This window comes from Chenopodium quinoa, unplaced genomic scaffold (genome assembly GCF_001683475.1).
Source record: "Chenopodium quinoa cultivar QQ74 unplaced genomic scaffold, ASM168347v1, whole genome shotgun sequence".
Classification (NCBI taxonomy): domain Eukaryota; kingdom Viridiplantae; phylum Streptophyta; class Magnoliopsida; order Caryophyllales; family Amaranthaceae; genus Chenopodium; species Chenopodium quinoa.
Genome location: NW_018744633.1, coordinates 7,378,165 through 7,392,035, shown reverse-complemented (window position 1 = coordinate 7,392,035; position 13,871 = coordinate 7,378,165). Strand labels below are relative to the sequence as shown.

General features: G+C 34.2%; 4 protein-coding genes across 5 annotated transcripts; 3 read left to right on the top strand and 1 right to left on the bottom strand.

Annotated features, from left to right (window-relative positions):
• Nucleotides 1–93: 93 nt before the first annotated feature.
• On the top strand, nt 94–3,341 carry LOC110701421. The gene is made up of 3 exons (XM_021879079.1): nt 94–2,091; nt 2,169–2,267; nt 2,475–3,341. The coding sequence occupies exons 1-3, from the start codon at nt 1,773–1,775 to the stop codon at nt 2,495–2,497; spliced, it is 441 nt and encodes a 146-aa protein (XP_021734771.1). The 5' UTR covers nt 94–1,772; the 3' UTR covers nt 2,498–3,341.
• A 2,424-nt stretch (nt 3,342–5,765) lies between these two features.
• Nucleotides 5,766–8,417, bottom strand: LOC110701418. Of its 2 annotated transcripts, XM_021879076.1 has the most exons (4): nt 7,939–8,417; nt 7,805–7,855; nt 7,285–7,423; nt 5,766–6,846 (listed from the first exon to the last, which is right to left on the bottom strand). In XM_021879076.1, exons 2-4 carry the CDS (start codon nt 7,845–7,847, stop codon nt 5,790–5,792), a joined length of 1,239 nt encoding a protein of 412 aa, XP_021734768.1. In that variant the 5' UTR covers nt 7,848–7,855; nt 7,939–8,417; the 3' UTR covers nt 5,766–5,789. The 2 variants fall into 2 exon arrangements, with proteins under 2 accessions (XP_021734768.1, XP_021734769.1); XM_021879077.1 differs by lacking the exon at nt 7,939–8,417 and having other exon boundaries at nt 7,285–7,363; nt 7,805–7,928.
• Nucleotides 8,418–9,048: 631 nt separating this feature from the next.
• Nucleotides 9,049–11,902, top strand: LOC110701416 (putative pentatricopeptide repeat-containing protein At1g12700, mitochondrial). Its single transcript, XM_021879074.1, has one exon. It carries the CDS (start codon nt 9,140–9,142, stop codon nt 11,039–11,041), a length of 1,902 nt encoding a protein of 633 aa, XP_021734766.1. The 5' UTR covers nt 9,049–9,139; the 3' UTR covers nt 11,042–11,902.
• Nucleotide 11,903: 1 nt separating this feature from the next.
• LOC110701417 (putative uncharacterized protein DDB_G0291608) lies at nt 11,904–13,691 on the top strand. Its single transcript, XM_021879075.1, has one exon. The coding sequence runs from the start codon at nt 12,239–12,241 to the stop codon at nt 13,355–13,357; it is 1,119 nt and encodes a 372-aa protein (XP_021734767.1). The 5' UTR covers nt 11,904–12,238; the 3' UTR covers nt 13,358–13,691.
• The last annotated feature ends 180 nt before the right edge of the window (nt 13,692–13,871 follow it).

The following is a 13,871-nucleotide window of genomic DNA, read 5'->3' as shown; positions in this document are numbered from 1 at the left end:
TTTTCTTATTAGCCTATGAATAGTAATGGAGCTATATCTTACTATATAAGCCATGATAAGTAATCATATTTGACAGAATGGAAGAGTATAGTTAGCTGCTAGAGTTTGTCTTGGACTCTTAGGTGCTTGGAGGTGCTAGAATCTGTCTTGGACACTACGATCTATAGCAGCAAGATTTGTTTTGAGTACTTCTTTGAGCCATGGATTGGCGATTCCAATGGCAGTGACATGCATCTGCTATCCCTATGTCAGATAGCTAGGATAAAATAGTAGTCCCTAGCCTCCAATGCCCAGGCTAGGTTTATTTAGTCACAGTGCAGCAAAATTATTGACATACTCTGTGTTCAATCAGGTAATTTTACTTATATTTTCTGCATTTTGTTCCTTTTTTTTTTATTTATCGTTTGACTTTTGCATTTCATTATTGCTTGTTTATTTGATCGGATTGGATTGTTGTTTTTCTATCAATCGTTTGTTTGCTTAATGCTGCGTTTTCTTCTTCTTCTTTTTTTTTTTTTTCAATTTTTTGTTTACGAAGTATTTAAGAATTGATGATTGGCGGTAGTTAGAATTAAGTGTTGTGAGTGATTAGGGTTTTATTTTACAGAATTAGTTGAAGTAGTGTCATTGTTCGGCTGATTTCTGTTATTCTCAAAAAGTAACCAAACCCCAAAGAAATTAACACCAACAGCATGACCTCTTTTTGAGTTGTGCCCAAGTATCAAGTTCAAATTGCAATCACTTTAGTATTATCTGATCTACATCAATGAAGGATTTATTTTTAATTTTCATTTTTTTTTTTACAGAACTATAACATAGGAAATGGATAGCTTCAAAATGAATGTAGTTGACATGATGATTGATGATGATGATGATGTGCGTATGTTAGCAAATTACAAGCATTATAGAAGTATCTGGTGGTAGATAAGGTTGAATATGCTCACTAGGCATACGAACATGGTGAGATGTTAAGGTGACTGAAGGAGAGGGAAATTGGGTTATTGGCTTTGTTTTTTGTTAGATTACAAGCTCTTTTTGTACTATATTCTGAGAATAAACCAATGGACTCTTTTATGAAGGCAGTGGTGCTTTCATGGGTTTAAAAGGTTAAAAATAACTGAAAGGGTAAAATCTACACCTATAATATTCTCAATTTGTGGGTAAAGAATATTTGTATTTATAAGAATTTGGGGATCTTTTTTTCTGATCATTTCCCAAATTTATGCTTATCAAATTTTATGAACTATTTTGAGATGATTGATTAATTTGCTTAATCTGCCTCCTTCACAGGTTCCATAGTGATGTTTTCAACATTTGAGCATTTAGCTCACCATGTATACAATCATATCCTTCATCAAAGGAAGGAAAAGCAAGCCACACCAATGGTGTTGGACTTAAAATATAAACTGGCTTTGAACATTGAAAAAATGGTGTTGGTTGAAGCTCTACTTGGGCTTTTGGCCCCTAAAAAAGAGTTTGGTGATGATATGTTGATGATAAGCAGGGCCTACAAAATTACAAAAAGCATGTTTCTATGAATTCTATCTATTGGAGAAGTTGTAGCTAGAATTAGATATTACTCATGTTGGCCCCGGTAGCTGATAGCCGAAGTTGATCATATTAGTTGGTTTGACTAATTGATTGTACAAAAAGTTTTACATACAACCGATGTGCAGTAAAATACTGAACAACCGGTTTTTCGCACGTGTGAACAGTATTTTTTTTTTTTTTCCTTTTTCCAAAATAACTAACATCTTCTTCAGCAAGCTACAATGGAGGAGAGAGAAAACTCCAATTTTCCAGATTCAAAGCTCCTTCACCAAGCAACCATGGAGGAGAGAGAAATCTACAATTTTCGATCAACAATGCCGGAAACCTCCAAAGCTTCCAATTACAAAAACCTAATGCGCGAATTTCTGCAATTACAAAGAGAAAATCGACCACCATTAACGCAACATCCAGAGAAAACATGGAGTTTCGACCTCAATCAAACATTCAGAGAAGGTGAAGCAGAGAATTTCGTTGATGATTTCGATGAATTTAATGATGATAACATTCAAAACTCAAAAGTTCCAGAAATTCAAATACAAGGTAATAATCTAAAAAAATACTAACCTATTGTTTGTTTTTGCTTAAAATTTTGATTTAATTTTCAATAATTAATGCAGATATTGAAAATCAAGGTGTTTCAAATACATTAGAAGATGAAGATCAAGTTATTCCGAACACACTAGATGAAGAAGGACAACCAGTAGATGAAGACGAAGGTAAAATTCTATAAATGTGACATATATTAAGGCAAAAGTTACATATATTATGGCAAAAATTACATTGACTATATGTTTATTTATAAAAGCATTTATGCATGTCTCTTGGTACAAAAGTTACTAATATCATTACAAATGTTACCTTTATTAATACAGAAGTTACTTGTATTATATACCTCTGTACTAAATTATTTCTCTAATGTGCAGGTTTACACATTGTCTCTATTTAGAGACTTTGAAGAGGAATTTGGCTACTCAATAGCGACCACAGTACAAATTCTAGGGAGAACTGAAGAAAACATTATTCTTTATGAAGTATCGCTAGAAGAAAAGCCATGGTCTTCCCAACACGTAAGTTACATACATGAGAGCCAAACTATATGGTGCACTTGCAAGAATTTCGAAGCTTCTGGTTGGCTATGCTATCACTGCCTCAGAATTTTACATCTACATTCTATTACAAGAATTCCAGAGAAGTACATTAGCAAAAGATGGACAAAGCTTGCAAAAACTGAAGTATGGAATAAAATGGAAAATAAGGATCCAAAACTCCCATATACACCATGGAGACATACAATGATGAGAAAATATTATAACTTAATCTTAAAGAGTCAAGAAAATGAAAAGGCAAGAGCATTCATGGAGGAAAACTTCAAAAACTGTATGAAAATGGTGGAAGACTTACTTGCGGCCGAAGCTTTTACAGAGGAGGTTGCTGCAAGTGATGACAATTCTAATGTGGCAGAGAGTGCTCAGAGTACCAATAATACTGCTTCTTCATCAACAAGTACAACCATACCCACTATATTAGACCCTAAGAGAGCTGTAACAAAGGGAAGAAGCAAGAGAGCAAAAGGAGCACTTGAAAAAGGGAAGAAATCAAAGCAAAAAGCATTACCAAATCCAAATTCAGAGTTTGGATCGAAGACACCTACTGTGCGACTTTTTTGAACTTGTAGTGAGTTTGGATGAAACACAATTGAATACTTTTTTGTAGTGATTTTATTTTTGTTTAATGCTACTATTGACTTTCATACAGAATTTTGAATTGTGATATGGAATTGCTCATGAATTATGAACATTTATATAATATTACACTGATACTTAAAAAAGTAATGCATATACTGGAAAAAGTGATGCATATACTGGCAAAAGTGATGAATTTACTAACAAAAGTGACACTAACACCTACAAAAGTGATGCATTTACAGAAAAGTAACACTAATACTCGCAAAAGTAACAATAATGCTCACAAAAGTGATGCATCTTCTCACAAAAGTGTTACTTTTTACTCACAAAAGTATTGCATATTCACAAAAGAAATATGTCACTCACAAAAGTGATATTTATATTCACAAAAGTGACAATAATTATCACAAAAGTGTCCGTTTTTAAAATTAATAATATGGTAATATATATGTTAAACTTCAAGTTTTCATTTAAATAAACTATATCTCTGTATGATGATATATGATACACTTATAAAATTATAATCAGAAATATAAATAAATAAAAATAAGAACAACAAATTACCAATATTTAATCATATATATATATATATATAAAATAAAATTTGTACAAACATTTTGAAAATATTAACACTAGTTTAAGTGTCGATATTTATCACTAGTTTCAACTTCCAAAAGTACTTAACTAATTACAACTTCCAAAAGTACTTAACTAATAACAACTTCCAAAATTAGCTAAGATTTAGAAGGAGTGTACTTCCGTGTAGCCTTTGTAGTTCGTTTTGATTTCGGAGCAGTGTCAACAGTAGGAGGAGCAGTTTCAGATTTCTTCTTTTTCTTCTCCGCTGCTGCAGCCTTCCTCCTTCCTTCAATTTCAGCAACATATGCAAGATCGCTCTTCTTCTCATTAAATTTTTCAACTTCTGCTAAGACATCAGATCTTGATTCGTTCATGTCAGACAACACGAGTTTTGCACAAATCTTAGCACGTAAAAATTTCCTCCCAGCAGCCTCACAACAAGAAAATAAAAGGCGCATTAATATGTATAAAACATTAGAATAAACATAACAAATGAATTAATTCGCATCAGTTTCAAGATCACTCATTGTTCTAAGTTCATCTACAGAAAACGATGTATCACCAACAAAATGCTCCATATGACACATCATATACACACCACAGTCATTATTATCAACCTTACTCTTCCGCCACACTAAATCAGCAATTTTAAACTTGTAAAAAGGGACTTTTTCACTCTTTGGATGATTTCTTCGTGCAAGAAAATCACCAAATTCAGAACACTGAAAAAAAAAAAAATATTAAAAACAACAAAAAAAATAAGATTAATATAGAAACATACTTTAAAATAGACAATAACATACCAGATAAAAAGTCAAATTTTGAAAATATGTAATCATGTCATGACTCCAAATGATATTATCAACATAATGAACCAATTCATTGCCATGATAAATCACAAACATCACATAATGTTCATCAACAAGAATAGGAAAATAAACCTGAAAAAAAATAGAACAAAAGTTAGCATAAAGCACATCCATCACACAGTTAATATATATTAAAAATTAAGATATATACCAAGTCTGCACCAATAACATCACAACAAGAATTTTCATATGTAACCCATTCATCCCAAATTTCATGCAAATCCGAGACAGCATAACTAGCAGAACTATCTTCGTTCCCCTCTGATACTTGCAAAAAAGCAAACTAAAAGGAAAAAATAAATAATTGAAAAGAGTAAGAAAACAAATAACTCAAAGCAGAAAGTTGCTTACACTTTGCCTCGCACCAAAAAAGAATATTTTAGGACCACAAGTATCATAAAAACATGATTCATTTAGATAAATGCAGTAGCAATCAACTACTGACCAACGAACCAAATTAGGATGCACCAAAGACACCATATCCTCTCTTGGAAAGAGAAAATGCAATCCATAAGTAACAAGATTCTCACTGCAAGGTCAAACAATATTATTAATATCAAAACAAAAAGAAAAAGAAAAAAAAAAGGTTTCAAAAAATATGACAATTAAAAAAGAACTTACTTATTATTAAATAAGTGTTCCACCAGACAATAATCAAGAGCTTCTAAATATAATCGAGGTAATTTTTCACTAAAAGCACGAGAATTTTTTTTCATAAATGGCGTAACAAACACTACACTCTGACCACCAATTTCACCATAGTCCAAAGAACACAAACTTTTATTCGTTCTTCTGACTGAACCACCTCTGCCACCACCATCTCCACCACCTCCACCATCTCCACCATCTTGTAGGGTAGACTTTGATGAAGTACTTGCATCAACTTTAAGTAACTCATCCACCGACTTCATTTTTATAAACTCATCAATTAAGCCATCAATAAGCTTATGATAATGCGGGTTAGATAAAAGCTGTTGTGTTTGAGACAACTCAATAGAATCAGCATCCAAAGAAACAGAATGTTCAACAAAACGACTATGCACCAACCGTTGTAAAGAACTAAAACAATTGGAATTCACAGATGAAAACAGCTCCATGTTCCTTTTCATATAAAGAAACGCTTCATGCAAATCCTACACATTAACAAACAATTATATGAGACCAAGAACAAATGTTTTATTAAAGAAAAAAAAAAACATACATCAGTTGCAGCACTTTTGATCTCAGAATCAGTTAATACTCCTTCAGGCAAATCGAAAGTCACACATCTTCTATCATCATCAATAGGAACCGCACAACCTTCACCCTTACTTAAGTTGTTAACATTCAAATCAACACACTTAGCAGAAACTGGATAAGTCAATTCATTCAAAACCCCCTGACCAAATCCACCAGCCTTCAACTCCAAGGACACCCTGTTCCTCACTTTTTTATCTGTCCAGTGTTGGATAAGAGGAATAGTGGAGTTCTCTACTACACCTTGGAAATTCAAACGATGAAAATACATAATCTTAAGCAACAACAAACATCCACTAATACTATCTTTAGCCTCAGAATTTTTGTAACTAACAACAGAATTCATCAACTTTCTCAAAACAAATGAACACCAATCAAGATTTTTAATCTGATCAACATCATCCACAGCATTAACTAACCTAAAATTAACAGTCCTATTAGCGGTAGGAACAAGCATACTACTAAGAGCATGCATAACAAATAACCTCTTAAATTCATCACCTCCATCCACCAACTCCTTGATCCTAGTTTCTAATCTAGCCAAAGGTATCAACTCCTTAACACCAACATCAAAAGAAGTTCTCCATTTATTTTTCAATGCACTATCATCTTGAGATTGACCTTTGTAACTACCCTTCATTTCAGGAACCTCACGACCTTCTACCTTAGGCAAACCAAAAACATCACACACATCATGCTTAGTCACAACAAACTCCTTACCATCAGCTACACAAAACATACAAGTATATCCATTAAAACTCTCAACAAGCCAAGGAAGTATACCTCCAACCATACTCTCCACACGTAAAGACAACAAACCACCAAATCCAACCTCTTCTACATCTTTTTTTTGAGTCGGAGAAAGCCCACTTATAACCTTAACTAATGAAGAAGGTCTACAACGACATGTAATTTTCCTATCAGGCCTGAAAAAACAAAAAAAAAGATGCTTACCATTCAAAAATGATAATAACATACTTATATACTGAAATTTTAGTTATCATATAAAATTAAACATGAATTATGAACATTTATACAAATTTTTATACTTATTCTCACAAAAGTGACAATCATAATCACAAAAAATGATACTCATGAGAGTCATGACACTCATTACATGGATATAATATTCAAAAAAGTGATTACTATCAAAATTTTCACAAAATGATACTTGCACTCACAAAAGTGACATTGATAAATACAAAAGTGAAAGATATACTCACAAAAGTAACACTTAATATATTGACACAAAAATCACATAAAAACAGTCCTATTAATCAAAGTTACCTATACTCTTACAAAAGTCACAATTCCATTCACAAAAGTATAGCAAATATACAATATTCTAAAACATAAAATCTTACTCGTCATCCTCTTTTTCTTGCCTCTTCCTTTTATTTCCCTTGGATGTACTTCCTTCACCTTTCAACATCTTTTTTCTTCCTGCATCCATTTTATTTACCGCTTTTTGAGCTCTACTATAACGAAAACCTTTGATAGATCCTACCAATTAATTTTAAAAAAAAACATCACAATAGAAATTTTGACAAAATTTGACAAGATTGTACCAAGCAACACAAAAAGATAAACATATCCACCATGTTTGCCACACTAAAATCAAATGCAGCATTTAATTTATATATATTAAACTGTAAACGAAAATAGTAGAAAAATACCTAAAATTCATACACAAAATGCTTTCATCAATTTGATTGTACTACTATGAACATGCAATTTTTCATTTGGACATTTTTACAAACACCTAACAGGCAATTCTCAAAATAAACCTAATCTAAGCAAAAGCAACTGATTAAAACGCACAACTAAACAAACATAGCACAAATTGTACAAAAAAAAATTGCGAAAATGAGAACAAACACTAACCTAGAGCAACATTATCATCACCAGAAACCTTCTTCTTCACCATTGCAAAAACTACAAAAATCCAAAACAACGAAACCCTAAAAATCGAAACACTTCAAAATTGAATAAAATGAAATAAAATTGAGAAAACAAACCTGAAATTAGCAACAATCAACTTCAAAGTGAAGAAATTAAAGATCGAAAGAGAGAAATTCAAGTAGCAACGCCAAAAGCAAGAGAAGAAGAGAACGAGAGGAGAGAGAAAAAAAAACCAGAGAAAGAGAAACAGGAAAGAGAAGAAGAAAGAGAAAATAAGAAATTTTTTGGTTCTTTAAATTTACACGTGTGAGCCCAAATTGAGCAGCCCAATTTGCACTTGTTTGCTGTGATTTTCAGTAAGTTAGTGAAAACCCGCTTTTATTAAAAGTTTGTCTTGATTGTATTAGTATGATTTGACTAATTGATTGTATTATTTTGTTTGATTAGTTGATTTTTTTGTTTTCCGAGATGGGACTTTTTTTACAAAATTTTTTACAAAATAAATAAATTCCAATTGCAAGCGTAATACGAAGTACATATGATAGGACGAAGCAATTATCTTTGCAATGGACAATGGTTGTTGCTTGTTGGGAGCTAGGGTATAAAGGACATTTCAAACTTTAATTAGCTAGCCTCTCTTTTAAATCAACGTTTTCAAATTAGTGGTTTGAAGGCCAAACCGCCCATTGAACCTGCTCCTAATAAACCAGCAGAAATGCAGAATCAGTTGATTGAATTGCTCCAACCACTCTCATTTTTATTTTGGCCCTGTTTGGTCAAAAGCTTAAAGCTGAAACTGATTGTGTTAGCTGATTTTGACTAGTTAATTGTATTAATTGATTTGACCAACTTATTTTATTAGCTGATTGTATAAAAGTGCTTGGTAAATAGCTGATAATTTAAAGCTGATTGATTATGTGATATGACCAATAAGCTAATTGTGAGGGAGGTAGTTCATAAAGGTTTTTAAAGTAAATGAGGGTATAAGTGTCATTTTATCATAATAATTGAATAAGCTATTTGATTTAGGAGCTTTTTGTAAAAGAGGTTGTTTAGCAAAATAAGCTTTCTACTAAACACTTTATGTTAGCTTATTTAATACACGGTAGTCAATAACCTAATATTGGTCAAATAAGCTACTTACCAAACACGTTTTTTACCTACCAAACTCTTAGCCACAAGCAGCCATTATTATTAATTTATTATTATTTAGTTATTATTGCTTTAAATATCTTCACCACTGTCGCAGAGCCAACACTAGCAGGTGTGTCTGAGAACGAGAGTCAGTGTGAGAGCTGCTGAACTGGGAGTGAGACGATGATGATGACCAAAGCTTTACTGTCACTTGCTTCTGCTTCTTCGCCATTTTTAGGTAATCTTCTTCATCTTCCTTCTTTTTCCCCTCTTTCCTCTTTTATTATTTCTCCTCTTTCTTTTCCTTTTCATTCTCGATTTTACTCTTATCGTCCCAAACAATCCAAGTATATTGATGTTGATTTTGATTTTGATTTTGATTTTGATTTTGATTTTGATGACCCCAAATTGTTTTTCAATTATGTTAGACAACAATCCAAATTAGGGTTTACCAATGTTGAACTTCTCCTTTCTCTTTTTGATCATATGATATTGATGCGCCCTCTTCCTGGTATTATCGATTTCAATACGCTTTTTTCATCCATTTGTAAGATTAAACCCAACCCCCCTTTCTCTACCGTCGTTTCTCTATACAGGCAGCTACATTTCTTAGGTGTTCGTCCAAATCTTTATTCCCTTACCATCCTTGCTAATTGCTACTGTCGTTTGAACTTTGTTGATTTTGGGTTCTCTGTTCTCGCCAACATTATTAAACTTGGTTTTCACCCTAGTATTGTCACCTTTAATACCCTCATTAACGGCTTCGTTCATACTCATCAGTTGGACAAAGCTGTTCCTTTATTGGATAAAATTCTCAAGCTTGGCTACCAACCCACATTAGTCACCTATGGTTCTATCTTCAAAGGTCTCTGTAGGTCCGGCGATAATGCCGGTGCTCTCAAACTCCTCAGAAATATGGAGTCTTGTGGCCATTTTATGCCTGATGTTGTCATTTATAGCACCATCATTGATAGTCTCTGTAAAGACCAGTTATTACCTGAGGCTCTCCATCTTTTCAAGGAGATGAAAGTCAAGGGAATTACCCCTGATGTTGTCACCTATACTACCTTAATTCGAGGTATGTGCACTTTGGGGCAACAGAAAGAGGCCCAAGAAATGCTGACTGAGATGTTGAGGAACAACATAACTCCTGACATTGAGACCTACAGCATGTTGATTGATATGTATTGTAAAGATGGCAAGGTTGGTGAAGCACGACACATATTTGAATACATGACTAAGAGAGGTTTGGTTCCCAATATCATCACTTACAGTGCTCTGTTAGACGGATATTGTTTACGCGGTGAGATGGACGAGGCAGAAAACCTTATGGATTTGATGGTTGAAAATGGTTGTAAACCTAATGTAATTACTTACAGCAGCTTAATCAATGGCTATTGCAAATCTAAAAACATTGACAAAGCTCTTGGTCTGATCCAAGAGATGCATTTTAACGGATTAACCCCTGATGTTATCACGTACAACACCCTTATAGATGCTTTGTGCAAGGATAATCAGCTCAAGCTTGCACACCAGTTTTTCAAGGAAATGGAAGCTCATGGACTAAAGCCAGATGTAATAACTTGGAACTCATTACTTGATGGCATGTGTAAGAACGGACAATTTGACGAGGCAATAGCAACAATGAAGCAAATGGAGAATACTGGGGTGGTCCCTAATACTGTTACATACAATATTCTAATGGATGGTTTGTGTGATGCTAAGCGCCTTAGAGAAGCGGTTGACATCTTCTCCTTTCTCACAAATAAAGGGCTGCATGATGTGTGTGCTTACAACATAATGATAAAAGGGTTTTGTAAAGAGGGGTTGCTAGCAAAAGCCGATGAATATTTTAAAAATATGGAAGACAATGGTTTCTTTCCAAAGGAACGCACTTTCAATACAATCATTAGAGGATTTATAGATGGAAAGGATGTTAGGAGAGCTTTAGAGCTTATCAGCTTAATGAGAAACAAAGAGTTTGCTGCTGATAATCACACTATATCGTCATTTGTAGGCCTACTCACTGATCCAAATATCGATGATGCAGACAAGGAATTGCTAAAAAAGTTTTTGGAAAACTGAGCAAGCAATAATCAGAAAAAAAAAATGGAAGGAGCAATGACTAAAGCATATATATTATCAGCTGTGACAGAGATGTGTACACAGATATTGTGAGTGACTTGTAAATCAGTAAGTCATATATTTAATGTGCTTTTGATTAATTGTAGGAAAAAGCATTAACATCTGTGATTTCGAACATTTGATTTTACTTCTTTCTTGTATGGTGCTCATGGATGCAGATATTGTATTTTGTATCCATTTGCGTGTTTTTATTGTAGTGAAATTGATATGAAGTCTTGAGTGTTACCTGTAAGTTCTTGAAAACTTATAAGGGCTTTTGAAGCTAGCATGAATGTGTAACTTAGCAAATGACATAGTGTAAACTGCTAAGGGAAACATGACAGCAAAAATTGTGAAATCTTTTGGTCTATCATCTACTGAAAACTACTATCCACAAATGTATTAATTTAGCTAGTCAGGACTCAGGAATACATTGCTTAAGTTCATAACTCTTTTAGTCTAAAATTACAATCATTCTATCCCGACTGCACGCACTGCCTACAAATCGTCAAACAATAATCAAAGACAGGCCTCGGTTAAACTTAAACAAGCCAACAGATGCAATATCAGTACTGCAGGGATCTCCTAGTCTGTTTTACCAGCAGCCAGGCTCAGCTTTGAGCTTAGAAGTACTAATTCAGCAACAAAAGCCTTATATAACAACATTCGCTACAAAGCATCTGGACTCTCTTCTGATTAAGTGTAATTTTATCTAGTCCCTGCCTCCCTGGTATGTATGAAATAGCTGCAAATCAGAACTTGTGTTGGAAAAGGAAAAGTTAACAAAATTATTTGATTATTTTCTTACTGTGATTACCGGCAAAGGTGTACAAATTTATTTAATTAATTAAATTGTTAATGTAATTACCAGCAAAGGTAAACAAAATTGATTAATTTATTAACTAAACAAAGTAGTAGTTGACCTCATCTAATGAAGAATAAATCTGGGAATACATTTCATGTCAACCTATTTTTTATTAGCCGGCAAAGACATGGTAATCACTATCTTAGCAATGAAAATATATGACATGCACGTTCTTGTTTATATATTCATTGCATACATACTCTTATTTGTCTTGCATTTATTCAAATTTCAATCAATCATCCTTTATGAGTTTTATTTCATATACGAATTACAAAATATAACATACTCAAAATATGCATCCTTCACCTTCTTCTGTAATGGGCACATCCTCTAAAGGCGATAGTGCTCGGTACTCTAATGGCAGCAACTTCAGTGATGATGAGGCCGGTATTTTTATGACTATTGATAATGAGAAGGGAGCTGAGTTCTTTGCTATTGAGCCCCCCAGAGCTGTCCTTACAAGGGATAGCTCGGAAAGGGAGAAACAGATCTCGGTTGACCCTATTTCATTGCAAGGGTCAAACACTATTAGGCAAGCCAGCTTTCGACTGGTTTCTCCTCCTACTAATCAGAATTTGGGCCCTAATGCTCCACCGTCTCCTTCACCACCACCAAAGCTCAAGTTTGTGAGCTCGAGTCTTCCAGGCTCCAACTCTTCTTCCCCAGAAAGTTTATATAAGAAGTATCAAAAGAATCATAGCCAACAGGCTGCTGCTGCTCCTCGAAATAATCTCTCGAGAATGCAGTCTGTGATGGATGATACGCACCTTGCTATGGTGGAGGCTAACACGCGGAAGAGCAAGTCTCTTGGTGAAGGGAGAACAAGCGGTCCTGTAGATGATTTTGATCTCTGGCTTGAGAAATCAAGCCACAACTCGGGAAAAGATCAGAGCAGTAGTGGTAATAATAATAACAATAATAATAGTAATAAACACAGTGGCTTTTCCAAGCCACCACTTGGACCTGGCAATGTAGATCGCCATAGCAGTACGATGAAGAAGAGCAAAAGTAGAGACCCAAATTTTTCGGAGGAAAAATTTAAATGCGGGAAGTTGTGCCTTTTCCTTCCTAGAGGGAAGGGCAAAACTGTAAGATCCATATCAACGGCATCAACAATGACACAAGCATCGTGCAAGAGTGAACCAATGGCAATATCGAGGAGAGTCTCATTGGAGAAGTTTGAGTGTGGGTCTTGGGCCTCATCCTTAGAGAATGAGGAGGGAGAATCTGCGAACCTCTTCTTTGATTTGCCAATGGAGCTGCTAAGGTGTAGCGTGAGCGACATGCAGTCCCCAGTGACAGCTGCCTTCGTGTTTGATAATGATGACGACAATGACACCAAGGAAGACGACAAAGACAATAACAAAGATGCCCAGATGGCCTTCCATGCCTTCCTAGAAGCACAAAGTTAAGACTTTTGTAGTTTTGTTTTGGTTTATAGTTCTGTGTTTTAGTAGCCCTCTTTTACTTGTAAGTCTGCAGATGCTTTTGTATATTTCAGAATAGGCATCTGAATTGACAATATAGTTATGTATTATGTATGAGATCAAGTATGTAGCACTTGCTAAACATTTCCTTAAGTTTAAGTCTAAGGTTCAGAGCTTCTGCCTTCATCCTGTTACAAACAGGTGTATAATCTAGGTCTCTGACGCAGGCCTCAAGTTTGAACAGTTCAAATTTATAAGCCTAAATTTCGCCGTCTCATGAAGTAAACCATAAGATGTGCAAATCGCTCTCCATCCTAAATAATTGGTCAATACTGGAAAGAAATACGACGTATCTTTTAAGGAAATGATAAATAAAATGCCACAAAAATCCTTCACAAGTTGTATTTCACATCTTTGCCATACTAATAAGATAATTTATTGGAAATCTTAGTCAAAGATATCATATAAGGTAATACATAAAAAATAAAATATTAATGTG